The 17626-nt window shown below is 47.9% G+C and overlaps 1 protein-coding gene across 3 annotated transcripts in view; it reads right to left on the bottom strand.

Moving 5' to 3' along the window:
• Positions 1-1203: 1203 nt before the first annotated feature.
• The window catches only part of LOC133498719 (triple functional domain protein), a 58762-nt gene continuing 42339 nt past the window's right edge, over positions 1204-17626 (bottom strand). For 2 of the 3 annotated variants that reach the window (XM_061815869.1, XM_061815870.1), the window contains 27 exons: positions 17483-17582; positions 17163-17406; positions 16971-17078; positions 16672-16865; positions 16415-16585; positions 14150-14245; positions 12834-12982; positions 12686-12752; positions 12040-12143; positions 11882-11951; positions 11680-11769; positions 11507-11599; positions 10063-10113; positions 9913-9990; positions 9639-9830; positions 9377-9557; positions 9064-9297; positions 8512-8978; positions 6514-6761; positions 6204-6339; positions 6095-6122; positions 5845-6007; positions 4675-4796; positions 4520-4598; positions 3779-3979; positions 3526-3664; positions 1204-3397 (listed from right to left, as the gene is read on the bottom strand). In XM_061815869.1, the coding sequence (XP_061671853.1) occupies positions 2840-3397; positions 3526-3664; positions 3779-3979; positions 4520-4598; positions 4675-4796; positions 5845-6007; positions 6095-6122; positions 6204-6339; positions 6514-6761; positions 8512-8978; positions 9064-9297; positions 9377-9557; positions 9639-9830; positions 9913-9990; positions 10063-10113; positions 11507-11599; positions 11680-11769; positions 11882-11951; positions 12040-12143; positions 12686-12752; positions 12834-12982; positions 14150-14245; positions 16415-16585; positions 16672-16865; positions 16971-17078; positions 17163-17406; positions 17483-17582 (4363 nt within the window). In that variant the 3' untranslated portion in view covers positions 1204-2839. The remainder of the gene's footprint in view (positions 3398-3525; positions 3665-3778; positions 3980-4519; positions 4599-4674; positions 4797-5844; positions 6008-6094; positions 6123-6203; positions 6340-6513; positions 6762-8511; positions 8979-9063; positions 9298-9376; positions 9558-9638; positions 9831-9912; positions 9991-10062; positions 10114-11506; positions 11600-11679; positions 11770-11881; positions 11952-12039; positions 12144-12685; positions 12753-12833; positions 12983-14149; positions 14246-16414; positions 16586-16671; positions 16866-16970; positions 17079-17162; positions 17407-17482; positions 17583-17626) is intronic. The other variant, XM_061815871.1, reaches the window with a different exon arrangement.

Genomic DNA, 17626 nt, shown 5'->3' with positions numbered 1-17626 from the left:
TTGACCAACATATTCAACGGAATACTCGCGGCGAGAAGATGCCGGAAGAATGGAGGGAAAGGGTGCTAGAACAAAGGCCATGTGCAGAGCTGTGGGAAATATAGAGGAATAAAGATGATGAGCCACACGATAAAGTTTTGGGAAAGAGTAGTGCAGGCTAGAATCAGGACCAGGGATGAGAATTTTCCGACTTTTTCAGACCAAAATGACCGTTCTCGAGATGAGCGCAAATCCGTTGAGAAAATTCCAGGGGGGTGGGGTATCGTGGGCTCCGAGCTGCAAGTTCAGCTGAGTGCTAGCACAAGCGCGACTATCATATGCCGTTCTAACTTGCTCGGTAGTGTAAATATTTGCATTTTGCGGCAAATTACTCGATTGGGCAACAGAGTTATACAGTATAACGATCCAATCGTGTTAGTGGTTAATCGAGTTTTACCAATGCCACGTACACGTGTGCTCGGTTCTCAGAAATCGATGGCAAAAGTGTTAGAAAAAAAGGATGAAGATTGAGCGAGGGAATTGACAAGGATGCTGGAATCAAAAACTGTTTCAGACGGGCGTGGCTTGAAAAAAAGTGGAACCGTGCAGATAGGACCGAAAACGGTATCGTGTCTAACCGAACACATACAAAAAGTGGACATTCCCGGCCGGCAAAGTGCTGTGCACTCTGTGTTCCGATAGGAGCAAAAAATACCCAGGAGGAACCTCAAAAGTACTGTGGTACGGCATGCGCAAGTCCGGTGTAGCGCAGAATTATGTTAGAATAGTACAGGATATGCATGAGGGCAACAGAACAGCGGGGAGGTGCGCCGTTGCTGTGTCAGAAGAATTTAAAGTGGAGGTGGGAATGCATCAGGGATCTGCGCTGAGCACCTTCCTGTTTGCGGTAGTAATGGACAGGCTGACGGATGACGTTAGACTGGAATCCCCTTGACCCACGATGTTCGCGGATGATATCGTGATAGGGGGCAGGTAGAGGAACAATTTAAAAAGGTGGAGATACGCACTGGAAAGGACGGGATCGCTTCCCAAAGTTCTTGCTTGGTGTGAACAGGTTGGCTAGGATTAGAAAATGAGCTCAGTCGAGGAACAGTCAAAATTGGATGTTTTGGAGCGAGACAAGCCCGAAAGAAAACAAAATATTTCAATGCAATATTTCCTTTTACCTCTTTAATAATGAAAAAAAAAAAAAAAAAACAGGGCTCATGTGTCCATTATGTTTAATCCTCAAATAACTGATGGCAAAATGGATATATTTACAAGAAAAATATATGTACAAAGAAATATACATGCAAAGGTACAAAATAAAAAACAAATAGCAAACATGTAAATCATGTAACGAGTGAAATGTGGACAGGTAACCGATCTAAAAAAAAAAAAAAAAAATTACAACAACCCCAAACTGGGGTCTCCAGTTCAAGTTTGCACACCTTGCCCCCCAAAAACAAAAACAAAAAAAAATAAATAAAATGTGACACAAAAGGACTTTTTGAGATTGCTGAATTTGGCAAAAAAAGTATCTTTACACAAACAAGTTGAAAAAAATGATGTACAAAACAGCTCCTCATTCAACTGCACTTCTGCGGTTTTTTTTTGTTTTGTTTTTTATTTAAACATCGCTTTTTGACTTGTGTAAACAATCATTTCACGTAGCCAACTCTGTAAAACCATTTTTTTTTTTTTTTTTTTGTTAAAGTACAATTAAAATGCTAGCAACTTTGGTGTAACAATACTACACAGGACAGACGGTAGAAATTAAAAATTTGATCAAAGAAAAGTTGATTGTAGCTGACGACACACAACTACCAGCAGTGCTCGCAGTACCTAATACTTCCTCCACACTCCTTCTTATTATTATTATCATACATAGTGACGGATGTCTTCATAAATAGTTGCATAAAACGCTAAAGCCGCAACATTGCACATGAGAAACAACGTATGATGAGTGCATTTTCAGACTTTTTTTTTTTTTTTTTCCTCAGGCATTGACGTCGTATACGCTACTCACGGGGGGGAAAAAAAACAATTTTGTAATAATTTTTTTCTTCTCCGCTCCTTTCTGTGCCTCCTCCGCTCTCTCCGGCGAGCTTCCGTCGCCGGATTGCGAGAGAGACCGGCGGAGGCGCCGTTTCAGTTCGACGGCCGATTAATATAGCGACGAGATAAGGCTTGAATGCAACTTTTGTGTTCCGTGAACGGTCTTTTTGTTTGAACATCTCCATGGCAACAGTTCTCAAAATGGAGTCCAAGGGTCCTTTCTAGATATGTACTACGGTTCGTTCAGCGTGTAAAAGAGCGAACGGGAAACGGACAAGATGGCTCTCCGCTGGTCTGCCTAAGGAAAATAAATTACTTGTACATTACTATATATATATATATTTTCATTTTTTTTGTTGGTTTAACTACAAAATGTGAGTGTAAAGCAGCAAGCAGCAGTAGACGAGGGCACCCGAGAATGCCTAAAGGACTTTTTTTTTTTTTTTTGGGGGGGGAGGAAGGACGAGCTCGGCGCTTCTTTCGGCACCTCCAACATTGCCAACATTTGTGCAGACGAGTTGCAAAATTGCAGAAATTTTCAGACCGGGAAACTTTCCAGGGGAATTATGGGGCGTGAATATGGATTTTAGAGATTTGAAGCTTGGCTTTGAAGTATATTTGCGCATAATTTGAATCCTAACAAGGTGTAACTGATTGTGTGTCGATCATTTGGCAGCAACTCGCCTCGAGCAGTAAGTCTGGGCTTCAGGAGCTTTGCTGATTTTTATTTTTATTTTTTTTTTTGGGGGGAATGGCCTCAAAACTTCCCATGGAAATTCACCCCGAACTTTCTGGAACTTTTTCAGACCCGATTCTGGAGGCGACTCCGGATGAAGCCGCGCACTCCTCCGATGGGCCGCGCGTCCGTCTGGTGCTTCCTGCGGTCTATGAAGGAGACGAGGCGCGAGGTGTCCAAGCAGCACTCGGCGGCGGCGCGGTCGTCGGCGTGAGCCGCCCGCAGCCACGCCTCCTGCAGGCACAGCCCCGAGGGGGGCCTCCCGGCGGGGTCGGTCCTCAGGAGCAGGCGGACGAAGTCGCGCGCCGCCTGGCTGACGCCGTGGAAGTAGTCCTTGGGGAAGCTGAAGTCCTGCCGGCAAATGTTCAGGCACGTCTCCTCGGCGCTCTCGTCCAGGAAGGGCGAAGCGCCGCTCAGCAGCACGTAGGCCACCACGCCCACGCTCCACACGTCCGACGTCAGCGACACCGGCTCGCCCAGCACCAGCTCGGGGGACGCGAACTCGGGGCTGCCCAGCAGCGGCTGCACCGAGGGGGCGCCGCCGAGCCGCACGGCGTCGCCCAGGTCCGTCAGCTTGACCGACGGCTGCCCGCCGGGACCGTGAACCACCAGCAGGTTCTCGGGCTGCGCGCGCGGAACAAAGGGCGTTTTTAGGCCACGGGCTCTTTGAGCGCTTATTATGTCCACGTACGTAAGTGGGCTGCAGCGCTATTTGCACGTTTCCAGAAGAAATAAGTCGAGGCGAGTCTTACTTTGACATCCAGATGAGCGATTCTGCTGTTGTGCAAGTAGTGTAAAGCATCCAAAAGGTCTCGGAGGTAGCAGGCCACCTTCTCCTCGGTCAGATTGCCCCAGCTGATGATGTAGTCCAGCAGGCGGCCTTGGTCGGCCCTGAAGCCAGGGAAGAAAAAAAAAAAGAAAAAAAAAAAAAAAAAAAACAAAACCCCTTGTTCAGTGGTTCATTCCGTCTATCTATCTATCGTGGCTATCTGTGTTCCCACTGACATCTCCAGGACCAGGACGTAGCTGCTGGGGGTTTCGTACGTGTCCACCAGGTTGATGATGTTGGGATGCTGGAGCCTGTGGAGCAGGTTGACTTCCTGCGTGACGCGGTCCCGCCTCATCAGCTTCTTGTTCACCTGCTTGACGGCCACCGGGCGCTTGGTGGCCCGGTGGTCGCAGCGCTTGACCACGGAGAAGCGCCCCCTGGTGGACGTCGGAGGAGCTCACGTGCACATTCATCCATTTATTGGATATCCTCAACATCCATTTTCTTTGCTGCTTATCCTCACTAGGGTCACGGGAGAAGTGCTGGAGCCTAACCCAGTTGTCAACGGGCAAGAGGCGGGGTACTCCCCGCAACTGGTCGCCAGCCAATCGCAGGGCACATTGAGACAAACAGCCGCACTCGCAATCACACCGAGGGGCAATTGTGAGTGTCCGATTAATGTCGCATGTTTTTGGGATGTGGGAGGAAACCCACACGGGCAGGTCTGGGATTGAACCTGGGTCCTCAAAACTGTGAGCCCCAACGCTTTACCAGCTGAGTTTTATGTGCTAGTATGAACTCTGTGCTTACTAGTAAGACAAAATTGCACCCGTTTTCAGGCCATAGGATGGAGGATATCGAGTAAACGCGTTCCACACACGATGCCCTGAAAAATCTCCATTTCCATTAGAGACACGTGAACAATTTAGTCCAAGTCAATGACTTCCTGTCGTGAGCGTTCAAGGTTTGTCCGTTACCTGCCCAGCTCGACCACTTCGATGTAGTGAGAGTCGAAGTTGTCTTTCCAGCTCACTCGCAAACCGTCAGAGGACACGGCTGGCAAAAGTAAACACACACGCGTGCGCAGTTTAACGCGGCGTCACGTCCACTCGCCGGCGCGGCCTTCACTAACCGAGGACCCTGAGGCTGGCCGCCGACGTGACGCTGCCCAGTTCGTTGGCGGCGACGCAGGTGTACACGCCGTCGTCGTCCGACGCCACGCCGGTGATCCGCAGGGTCGCTTCGCCGGTGTCGCTGTAACGAACGCCGTCATTTGAGACTCGAGATGTTCAAAAGTGACTTAAAGCAGGTTAATGTTTAGCAATAGCCCAAAACAAACAACAAAAAAAAGATTGATAGAAAGGGCAAAGAAAGTAGCGAGGCTGTGGTGGCTGAACCGCAGTACAGCAATCAAAAAGTAATGAGGCCCATTTATTTTAACCTGCCCTAATTTCCGGTCTGTGAGACCGTGGAATATATGTGCCGAGGAAGTGACTTTTACCGGACCGGCCCTGTTAGTGCTGCGCTAGCGTGTTACTGCCGTGTGATTTTTTTTTGTTTTTTTAACCAGTATGTTTGTTTTTAACTGGCCCCATTCGCCCTGTGGTAGCATGTTGCTGCTATGTTACTGCCGCATCGCAGTGATTTCTACTGATGTGTTGTTTTTAACCAGCCCTGTTAGTTCCACGCTAGTGTTAGCGCTGTCCATGTCTCTTGATTTTTACCAGTATGTTGTTTTTTTTTAACTGGCCCTGTTAGCGCTGTACTAGCACGTTGCTGCTGTATTACTGCCTCAGTCTCAGTGATTTTTACCTGTGTTATTTTTTAAACCGGCCCTGTTAGTGCCACGCTAGCGTTAGCACTAGCGATGTGCTAGTGTGTTGCTGCCGAGTCTGATTTTTACCGGCATGTTGTTTTTTTTTTTTAACTGGCCCTTTTAGCGCATTTCTGCAGTGTTATTGCCGCATTCCAGTGACTTAGGTATGTTTTTTTTTTTAATGCTTCCTTGTTGTTGCCATGCTAAGCTAAGCTAAACTAAGGTATTAAAACTTTGAAAACTCTCTCTGTGTACCGTCTTTCTTTGTAAATATCTCGCGTTTCAATGTCGGCACTTGCAGCTTTTACACAGGTGCGGCTTACGTATGTACCAAATGGTATTTCCTTTACAAATGTACTGGGTGAGTCTTAGAATCCGGTGCACTCTGTAGGCCGGAATTTACTGTACTTTCTCCCCAGTAGTTGTGATTGAACTCCGTGCCGTGAACCAGCACCCAAGATCCCCCCCCCCCAAATATCATCCTACCTGTAAGCGATGCTGAAACGGCCATTGTTGGGGAGGTTGCTCTGGTTGGGCCCCCTCCAGGTGATGGTGGCGCGCGGTCGACCGCACACTTTGCACCTCAGGGTGACGCTCTCGCCGTCGTCACACGTGACGTCGCTCAGAGGCACGAGGAACTCGGGTGGAACTGGAGCAAACGGTTTTGAAGAATTTTTAACATGGCTACCGGCGGCAGTGTTACAGTAAAAAATTAATAAATAAACAAGCCGCTTACCATCGTAGATGTAGTTTGGATTAAGAAGCTAGAAAGGAAAAAGGAGGGACGCGGTCAGTCAGACGAAGGAGCGAGTTGAGCTGAAGATTCACCGGAAGTAACCTCTGACCTTTACAGAAACTTTGTTGCCATCTCTGGACTTCCTGTAACCATTTTCCAGATTTGTGTCTTTCTTGCCCTCCTTCTCCTTTTTCTCAGATTTCTTACGGATGCGCAATGTCGTGTGCCAGGAAGAAGACTTCCTACTGGGGGAGAAAAATGTTGTGGAAACTGAAATGATTTCTTTTCTTTTTATTTACGAGAATTATTTGCTTGCCAAATTGAGCTTGTGACCTACTTCTCACGTATTTGTTTCAAGATATATTACAAAGTGTATGCCGATGTGGCGCTAAGATTGACCGCATTGCTTTCCGACGTACTTCATTGATCCCTCGGGGCAGTCGGGCGCGACGGTTGAGGTGTGTCCAAGGACGAATCCGGGGATCCAGCCTTCGGCCGCGGGGCCCTGCTCGGTCGCCGCTCGGAAGACCAGGAACATGTTTTGCTGGTTGCTGGCCAAAATCTGGACCACCTCGCCTTGGCCGACGCTGATCTCATCCTCCTTCACCGCCGTGTAGTCCTGCGTCACCAACATGGTGGACACGCTACTGCTGCTGCTACTTTCACTCTGTCACAGGGGAAAACGAGGTGCTTCAGTACCGGTTCTCGTTCAAGACCACGAAAGGCCGCGGACGGATGCAGTGGTACCTTGGCTTACGAGCGAAATAACTTTTTCCCCAGAGTTAAGCGACAGGGTTTTTGTGCTTTCTTGAGAACCACCATTTTTGTCATGAGAAAACTTTAGATACAGAAAAAATGGGAGGCCTTTCTGACATTTAGTGAGTGCTAATACAGCTAATAAGTGCAAATACAAAATTGTACGGCTAGCAAATAGCGACACTAAAGTCCTCATAGCGACTGGCAGCACTCACTTCGTCACGCCCCTTAAAGGTCAAGTGTCATCCCTATAAACATTCTAAAATCGATGTTTTCATGAAACATATGTATAACATTATTCACTCCAATGTCTACACGAAAAAATAAATCTAGTCTCGTTCATACCCTCCGCGTGCCCGACACGCACATCGACACATTTACCACCCCTGTCACACGTACACGGATCTTTTGTTACGTTATGAGAAACGGATTACGTGATCTGCCCCAAACTATTATTTTTTTAGCAGCTGCATACACAACTAGCTGTCACGTGGAACCAAAACAAGCTTTCGTCTTTTGCACCTGTGCAATCCATTTTTCACGCCGAACCGGGTCTCTTGTAAACTTATGAAGGGTAAATCCATCCTCCCAAGTTTTCAAACAATATCCAGCAATGCAATAAGACAGCATTTTGGCTAACACAAAGGAACAACGAGCTACCTTCCTCCGGGTAAAACTGATGGAAACAAACGAGTCCACTAGGGGGCGCCTCTGTCCTGTACGTCACTTCCTGCTTCTTCTCGAAAAAAATCCCTCGAGAAGATTTTCATGGCGGGAGTTACAAAAAAACCACACGTGTCAAAATCATGTTTTGTGGTGAAAAAACAGATAAGTCCATACCATTTTTTCATTAATGAAAAAATCAGCCATTTCATGGCACACAATTCAACACGACGATACTTTGACTTGGCTTTTCCCAAATGTATTCTTACACTACTTTTTTTTTTTAAATGACTTAGAAGTATGTTTTATACAATTCAGTGTTATTTGTCTTGGTGGTGGTGGTTTTGGGCTGGAGCAGATTGAAATTCATTTAATCAATTCTGGTAAAGAAAATACTTTACTTGGTGGGTCACGGGACAAATGAAATTTGTAAATCAAGGAACCACTGGATTAAAAAAAGTCAGTTTAGTGCAGCGTGAAGTAAAAGAAGAGAAAAATCATCGGGGAAAACGCGCTCGTTTGAAGACCAAACTGAAGAAGTGTACAAGAAAGGTGGAAAAGGGAAGATTAATTGTCGGACTCTGCGGCTCCAGGCAAAGATGAGTCGGGTCGTGAGATTCGGTGGGAGGATCCGTTTGTCGCCGGCCTACAAACGTCGGAGGTTAGATGCGGAAAAAGAAGACAATTTGAGGACCGCCCCGTGGCGACAGCGAGAGAAGGACTCGGGTCAGGGGTTAGTAAAGCGTGGTTAGAAGTCAGGAAAAAAATCAAGAGGCAGCCTCAGCGTTTGGTCCGCCGGAGAAGTTAAGAACCGGGAAAAGGCGGTGCGAGTGTCTTCAGAGATCGTCAAAGCTAAAGAGAGGATGGCGTTGAAGAGCAGTGATATGGAGGAGTGGACAGATTAGTAGAGCCGGCTGCAGCGGGACAGGCGACGGGGACAGAGCAGGTCTCGCTCGGCCTCCGGGTTAGTCGGATCAGCAGCGGGCTTTCGGTCTTACCCCGTTACTCTGAGTGGACTGGATGGACTGCTCGCTGGCGGACGAGCAGGTGCTCATGCGGTCAGCGTCCTTGCTGTGCGTGGAGTGTCTGTGGCTTTGATTTGGATTCGCGTTAGAGTTCTGACGGACCGGGCTTTCCCCCGCGTCCCCCGGGAAGGTGAAAGAGCCGGGGCGGCTCGCCGGAGAGCCCGGCATGGAGCTCCAGAAACCAGACTTCTGGCTGGGGCTGGGAGGGGGCGGAGGAAGGACGTCCTTGACAAAGGCGGGAGGGATCAAAGGGGGCACGGCTCCGGGCCGCGCTTTGGATGAGGAAGTGGAGGCCAACGGGCCAACCGTGGCGCGGACCATGGGGGCGACAACGCTTGTCGGGGTCTGCGCTTGGTCCTCGAGGCTCTGGATGGGGCGCTTGGCCTGTGGGCTGGCCCCCGGAGGGAGCACGGGGGGAGGAACAGGACGGGGACACGGACCTGGATCATAAGTGAGCACAACTAAAACCTCACGCGCATCTTGGAACGTGCAGACGGTGCGCGCGGTTCTCACGCAGAGTCGTACCTGACATCTTGTTGGGGCCGTCGGGTTCGGCCCCGGGGTGGAGGCGGAGGGGTTGGGGTAGGCGAGAGGGCTGGGGGATCCTGGACGGTCGACGGCAGCCGCCTTGGGACCCTGGAGGGACGGAACTGCCGGCCGCGGAACTTCCCGTTGCGTTAGACCCGCTCCCGGTTCCACCTGGAGACCCCCCGCTGCCCCCCACGTGGTTCCTCTGATAGTCAATTGGTGACGTCAGAGCTACAACGAGAGAAAAGAAAGAAGCTGGTCTTTAATTTCTGCAAAGCGTGGCCATTGTCCCATTTTCAGGTGCGCTCACTGTTGAGAAAATTGCGTTGGCTCTCCAGCATTTGGCAGATCTGAAGAGTCCACACTTCGCGCACGCCCGGGTGCGAGGAGTGCAGCACAAACGACTCCACGGCGCCGTTGCTGGAGCGCGACGTGAGCACGAACTTGCAGGGGTCGCCCTCCGCGTTCTCTTCCAGACCCAAACTGTTAACCTGGAGCGGCAGGAACCGAAAATGATTCCGGATGACGCTCGCAGTTTGCCGCTAAGACGTCGTCAAAGATTTGAGGTTGACCTTGATGCTGTTCTTGTAGAGGAAGCCTGGCAGGGTGAAGCCTTTCTTCTTGTCCAGCGGCTCACTGAAGATGAGCAGCTGCTCAAAGAGGAAGACTCTCCTCTCCTTCATCCGGCCGGGCTCGCCGCTCTCCGCGTCCGTCACCATGAACGTGTCCTGCAGCAGAAGGCGTCCCTGGGCTACGATCTTACCCTGGCGAGGACGGTGACAAGCTGATGTGAGCTGACGTTTTAAAATCACAGACATCCACGCGGTGCTCACTTTGACGACTTACTTCAAATCCCTGAAGCCGGCCGACATTCATCATGTCGTTGCACCTTTTGGGCACGATGCACATGACCTCCACTGCTTTCTGCGAGGGGCGGTTAAAGGGTTAAAAGGCGTGGCTGGGAATAGAAACGATTGGTTGAATCTGTTTTCTTACCTCCAGATCCGTAGACTCTAGCCCCGCCTTTTTAGAGAGTTTCAGGAAATCCTAAAACAATCGATTAAGAAAGTATTGTAGTACTGAGTAATACTATATAATAATCTTGAAAAAAAAATACTCCTCAAAAGGTTTATTTGGCTACATGAATAGTTCAAAACCAAAAATCCGCCACAAACTACGGCCCCCAAAACAACACCATTTCAAACTCATCTTTTAACATTGCCGTGTAAAATAAATTGCTTTCAAATAATTTGATTTATGAAAACAATGCACCCAAAGCACACATAGCGATGAATCCCGTAAATCATTTGTCTCCAAGACAAAATTTTGCTCCTCCCCGACAGGCAAAGTTCATCTCTCAGCTGAGATGTCAGTTCAACTGAATTCCTTTGCACCAAACCCAAATGGATTCATTTTTACATTTTTGGTGGCTTGGCGTCACCTTGTGGCGAGTTTTCTTGCGAATAAAGCTCGTGCACCCACGTCATCAAATCACGTCACTGGCCGGAAGTGGTCAAACAAAGCGTTCTTCAATGTTAAGTCGGAGGCGTACAAATACTTCGTTGCTGGATCTGTTCTCAATCGAGAATAAATCCCACAGAGTGATGGAGCCACTCAGCCACTCTATTTTCAATAGAAATACCAATATTTAAATAAATGACTCCTGGTTTTAAACAGACTCGCATTCATTAACTGATTGGAAGAAAAAAAAAAAAAAAAAAAAAAAAAAACACTGAAGCGTGTTGCGGCCACACGTTAAACTTCGGTAAACCTCTCCATGACAGACTTTTTTTTTTTTTTTTTTTTTTTAAATATGCATTGTTCTCAAATGAGTATCGAAAAAAAGAAAATGAACCGCTGGGATAGGCTTCAGCCCCCGTACACGGAAGCGTGTTGCGGCTACACTTTAACCTACGTAAACCTTTGTGTGACCGATGGTTTATTTTGTTTTTTTTTCAATACACATTGTACTCATTTGAGAACAAAGCATATTAAAAAAAAAAAAAAGTCTGTTGGGAGAGGTTTACTGAAGTCTAACGTGTGGCCGCAACATGCTTCCGTGTACGTTGGAGACTCCTCCCCTGTCGTAATAATTCCTCCCTGAAATGAAGTGATCGTTACACAGGCGTGTGCATATTTTGGATGGGCACCACCCATCACGTTTAATTGCCGAAATCCATCTGTATTTTCCGGTCTTTTCAGCTGGTATTCTATAGAATGACCTCTTTGAATATCTTCCTCTTCTGTTGTAACAACCAACAGCACAACAGGTCTCCGGCATTGTGACTATTCCGCTCCGGTTCAACGTCTCCTACAATGTCGAGCAGCCCTTTTTGACCGGCAATATGGCGCCGTGAAAATGGTGACGTCACGTGCACGAGCTCTATAATGGAGGACGGATCCCCCCTCACCCACAACCGCCACCACCAAATCTACCAACCTTGAGCAAGAGCTGATATTTCATGATCCTCTGGACTGGCTTGATGAGCAAGTCTGCGATCTGCAGTCTGTGGCCAAGCCGCTGCTTCAGGTCCTGTCGCAGATGACAAAGTTCCTCGAAAAGGAAGCTCTCCGCTATGTGCCTCTCTCTCGCTTTTTAAAGTTATGTATTACCTCAAAGTAGGTATCGATGTACTCTGCCACGATGCTCTCAGACTTGGGCTTATTTTGACAATACACCACATACATGTTGAGTCTCCGCTCCTTTGCATTAATTCAAAAACATGGACACGCTTAATGAGTAGATGAGGGGTAGAAAAAAAAAAAAAAAAAAAAATCGAACGGCCACAGGAAGTGAAACCATAATGACGCAAACCTGTTTAAGAAAGAGCGGCCCCAGCCTGTCTGGATCCTCCAAACATTTCTCCAACTCACCGAGGAAGAAACTGAAGATAACACAGACGATAGTAAGCTTGGACCGGCCAGCGGAATTTGTCAAAGAACCCTGTCGGGTCTGGTGGCGGCGCTCCTTACTCTTTGTGCCAGTCAAAGATTTGATGGATATTGCCAAACACAATTTTGTCTTTGCCCTTCATGTCATCAGGGACGCCCTCCTCCTTCATCCTGCTCATGTAACCCTGGACACAGATACAGGCACAGTCACAACAGCCAGCACGCGCACACAATTAATGCACTATAGACTGTATTCGACCACGTGACTACATCCGGGGCACGCGGCCATGTTGGATGGGGTCACTCTGCTGACGCGCCGTTCACTATCGCTTTTGCATACAGATCGGAGTTACACAAATGTTCGTACGACTGTTAAAAGTGGCGGGTGGCGGCTAAAAAGACTTTGGAAAGTTATCGGGGCTCATTAGATGATGTTTCTGCTAATATGAGACAGCCACAGTTGTCGCCGTTTGCTCGCTAACTGCTCCATTTTCTTGCACTGGTTCTTGATCGCAGCTGGCAGTCGCAAGAAAGACGCTTTACAAACGGCCACTTTCGTTTGAGCAACCGATAACTTTGCGCCCCTATTCATACGCCTTTCTGAAATGATTCCTGCTTAGTTACTGTTCGTTTATTTGAATTCACCAAACCAAAATGGCGCCCGCGTTCTAAATCGGAAGGTGTGTGACGTCAGTCGAAAACAGTCCATAAGTGAAGCTCCACTCACCTCTACCACCTGGCCGAGGTCTCTTACATAATCCCTCTCTGTTTCCACCAGATCAAGGAGAACGTAACTTGAGCAAAAGAAATAGCAGAATATTCAGCTGGGGATTTCCAAACATACATGGAGGGATTCAGAAAGGAAGGTGGCATACCGTCTCTTCTTGAGGATGCTGGCCCGCCGTTCGTCCACTTCTTCCATGGGGGAGGACGAGGAGAGGAGGGAGTTGTCTGAGGGGTTGAACGAAGGAGAGCTGCTGTCTCCTTGTTCGACTGACAGTGAGCTGGGCCGGTCCTCCAGAGCCTGCGCAAGCAAGCGGAAGTTTTAATTAATGATTTTTAATTCTGTATGTTATTAAAGAAAAAACGGCAGCCGGTATGAACCCAGCCGTTTTTTTCCCCAACATTAAACATGATTTTGACATATATGGCTTTTTGTAACTCCCGCCATGAAAATCCTCTCGACGGATTTGTTTTCAAGAAGAAGCAGGAAGTGACGTTAGTAGCAGACGCCCACTCAAGTGGTCTCATCTGTTTATACTAGTTTTTCCAGCTGGAAGGTAGCTCGTTGTTTCTTCGTGTTAGCCAAAGTTCCAGCTTGTATTGCTGGATATTGCTCGAACACTCAGGAGGATGGATTCGCTCTTCATACTTTTCCAAAAGACCCGGTTTGTCATGAAAAATGGATTGCACGACTGCAAAGGATAAGAGGTTTGTGGGTTTCAAATGACAGCAAAGTGTATATACAGCTACTAAAAAAAAAACAATAGTTGGGGGGGGGGTGTAATCCGTAAATCAGGGGTGCTAAATGTGTTGATGTGCGCATCGGAAGGCTTCCGTGCAGCAGCCCCTGAAGGACGGCCTCTGCAGACCTTGTGAATCGCCACCGGCCTTATTGCCCGGGGTGGCTCGTCGCGGCGCCGGGCCGCGGTGGCTAATCTCCGCCGCGGAAGTGGATGGGATGGAGAGGCTGTTTGCCCGGGGAGTCGTCGTCGTCGCTTGCAGGCGGGCGGCGTTGTTTTTATCACCGCTGCGCGGAGGTGGATCAGGCTGGGAGGTGGTTTGGCCGTGATCCGCATATCATCTAAATATGGCTCAAAACGATAGGTTAACATTGCCCCGGTCACTTCACTCGGTTGTGAGATGTTCTTTTCTTCGAACAGAGCTTCCGTGTCAGAAGGGGTGTGTTCATCTCTCATAGCAGAGGCCACAGCGTGTTTTTAATGGCGAATTTCCAAGGTGACGTCACGGGCAGTCGATGCAGCCGATATGGTGACCACTTGGATGTCGAATGACACTTCCGCAACTTTGCGCATGGATGACGCGCTCTCCGCTCATATTTATATTTTCGTGTAGACATTGAAATGAATAATGTTATATGTATTTTTCATTACAATATCTACATGGGCTTTAAATAAACACCTATCGAAAGAATCAACTCGTGAGGGTTGCGATCAAACCTGCCCCTTACCATTTTGCTTTTGACCAGCTCCTCGATGGCGCTCACCAACTCAGCAGCACTGGGAGTCTCTGAGCTGGACGGGCGGACGGAAAGACGAGAGGAGTTCTGTACATATACAGACAAAAAGGAAAATGAGCGCCGCTTCACAACAAAGCTGCTCCTTTAGGGCCCGTGTCCACCAGAAGTACGTACGGAGTTACCGTTAGCAGGGAAATGATAATCTGACACCTTGACAATCATCCATTATTGTTGGTTGCTGACAGTAGCTGCATGAAGGACGTCCTGGTGAACACAGACCCTACAGCCCTCTTCTCAAATGAATGGTTGCATACAAATATTATATTTGGGCTTGAATGAACCAGTAGCGTAGAAATGGAATGCAAACTTTAATGCCTAATATTGACGAGTGAACCAGTCCAAAGTTTATCCATTTCGATTAGTCTTATTATTCGTCAGTGATGTGATTTGACACGTTTGGAATATCAAGCTACAGTCAAATAATAAAGTGATAAAGCAGGTAATGGTTTAAAAAAAAAAAAGTTGTAAATATGTGCCAGTAAAATGTTAAGACTGAAAGTGAGTGGGTGAATATGGATAGACAAAAAAAATTAAAAATCATGATTAAAAAAAAAAAAAAAAGAAGCAATGAAGACATAAGTTTACATTCATTGTTGTACTGCTTATTGAGGTGATGATCAGTCTTTAAAATGGAAAAAGGGAGATGGAGGAGTTTTACGTGGATGCATATATAAAGATAGAAATATGTATATTTCAGGAGAGTCTCACCCTTGCTCTGCTTGTGCTTCCCCAATTAGGTTTTCTGGGTGAGCCTGTGCGCTCTCGTGGCCTCGCCAGCGTTTATACAGATGCCAATTATGAGATTAAACGCACAGAGGGGTAAAAAAGGGAGATGAGGACGAGCGGGGTGAGGGGGAGGGCGGCGGCGGCGGTGGTGGTGGTTGAGTGAGTGATGGTAACAAGGGGGAACGTTTTCAACGGGTTCGGTTTGCATTTGGACTCCACGGATCAACAACACTTTGCTTCTATTTAAAGCCTCTCAAAGTTGTTCAACATGCAGAAAAACCGATCGTATTATTACGTTTCAACAGGCTGCAGGAGAACTTTCTAGCACTTTGGCGCACATTAAGGCTTCTTGACTCCATTGCTTCATTACGACGGTGGGTTTAGGAAACATGAAGTCAGAAAGTGACATAAAAAAAAAAAAAATTTGATGAAGCGGCAGGAACATTCTCTAAGAAACTACGTGTAGTTTAAAAAGAATATAAAACGGCAAAAGTTTTTAGATGCTTAAATTGGGGAAAAAAGGAGGACTCAATTCATGGCGGTACATTGTTTGAAAAAGCAAAAGGAAAGGGAGTAATTGGGAAAAAGAGCATTTACAGCTGAAGAGTGCCGAGAGGGGGGAAGAGGAGAAAGAAGTGAGGGAAGAAAGAGGGAGGAAGATGGGGCTTTTCAGATGGACAGGTATGGAAACTGAGACAAAGCAAAGACAGGACATAAATCAAGGTAATGCTACATTATGGCAAACAATACAACCAGGAAACAAAACAAAAGAGAAACACAAATTAGTGTCAGAAGAGCGAGTCTCTGCTGCCTAAAACAACTTGTCAGAGAGGAAAGAATAGGATGCAACACAGGAAGAGAAAAATCAAAACTAGCTGAAAATATTCTGTTTGAAAGAAGATCAAAACCTGGACAAATTAAAAAATATGAAGAGCAATGAAGTGTTTTGGCGAGTGAAACCCTTCCAACTTCGCGCTCAATGCATCAGAAGCAGTTTGAAGCAAAAAAGGTCAAATGGTAGCCGAAATCCTTCTTCCACCTCCCATCCCACGTCCACGCAAACGCGCATTTTTAAACATTGCCAAAAACATTCTGTACACATGCTAACTGCATTTTATCAAGTAAAATGGCACTTCAACATCCACAAAATAATAATAATTGCACGGTAAAAATGTGAGTTTTTAGAAGTGCCAAAAATGTGTTTCATGCCAACGTGGTCGGTATGATGTCAAGAGGTTGCGTATTTTCCACTTTTAATAACAACTCCACTTCAGCAGCAGTCCCCTTTACCAGAACTTGCCATTTGTGTCCTTTTGCCATTTTTTTTTCACAAAAGGCTAGAAAAGCCTCACAACTGAGCATGTGTTTATAAATCTAGATTATTTATTTGTAATCTGTATGTGCGGGCACGCATCGTTCCTAAGTGTCCACTGGGTGTCTATTCCCGACAGTTCTGCTTGCAACCTTCACCTTATCGTCCTGCGAGTCCGGCTGGAGCAGGCTATGCTGCTGGATGGCCATGGGCGGAGGCAGGGGCACAGAGTCCGGACCCTCCTCGCCTTCCTCCTCACCGCAGCTCTGCATGCCCGAAGAACTGGATTTGGACAACGTGCCGCTCGACAGCCCTTCGTTGCGGACCCTCTGCAACAGAGCAAAACGGCGCTTTGAGTCCTGGTGTTCTACAGAGGGGCGCCGCGACTTAACGAAACGCGGCGGCGTGCTCCCACCTCCTCCACGGTCTCGTCTTGAGGAGTGGCGGCGCTGTCGTCCGAGTCTTTCTGAGAGCCGGTGGTCATCTCGCCGCTCTTCCTCACGTCGCGGCTCTTCTTGTGCTTGTGGGCCAGCTTCTTCACGTGGCCGTCCGCCTTGCCGCTGCTCAGCCGCCGTACGGGGCTGGTGAGCCACTTTCGCAAAGTGTTGCCTGAGAGACGCAGCGCATCTTGACAACTGAACTATAACATCTGATTCGCTTTTCCTTTTATTTTTTTTGTTTTTCCTTCCATTTTAGAGGCGACGTCTTGTCTACCTGGTCGTTTAGGCCCCGGCGAGGCATGGGAGCCCATTCCATGACCGGGCTGAAGTGTAGCAGAAGATCCTGGCATGATGGAGTCATTGCTGCACACTGACAAGGTATCTGGAATGTAATAGATTACAACATTATGTACCCTGCAATACATACAAAGAGATGCTGGTTGTCTTAGTTAATAGTCTTGGTTACCTTTGTGGTTGAATATGCCCTCCATCTCCATGGAGGAGCGGGAGTGCGCGATGCAGAGCATGGAGCAGGGCACCAGGCCCTCCAGGGCCGGGGAGCGGTCGGTGGTCCTCACCAGGCACCAATCGGGCTTGTCGTGGCAGCGCTCCAGGACCTCGACCGTCTGGCCGCGGCGCACCGTCAGCTCGTTGCTGTTGCTCGCCATGAAGTCGTGAATCACCACAGTCAACTCGCAGCCGCCGGACAGCTGCGACGCACCGCGAAGTAGGTGAGTACAGACACGAGTCATAAGCGTTGCCGTATGTTGGGAGAAAGTGGCTCACCTTGTCGCTGTCCAGCGTATTTTGAGAGGTGCGAGAGGCCAGAGAGATTGTGTCTGGTTGACTGCTGCCTTCACCTTGACTGTCAAGATCCTCTCCATCCCTAAAATGTTTTCATTTGATTACTTTGTAATTGCCTTCATGCGA

Source organism: Syngnathoides biaculeatus, chromosome 1 (assembly GCF_019802595.1).
Source record: "Syngnathoides biaculeatus isolate LvHL_M chromosome 1, ASM1980259v1, whole genome shotgun sequence".
NCBI classification, from domain to species: domain Eukaryota; kingdom Metazoa; phylum Chordata; class Actinopteri; order Syngnathiformes; family Syngnathidae; genus Syngnathoides; species Syngnathoides biaculeatus.
This window is presented reverse-complemented; position numbering and strand designations above follow the sequence as displayed.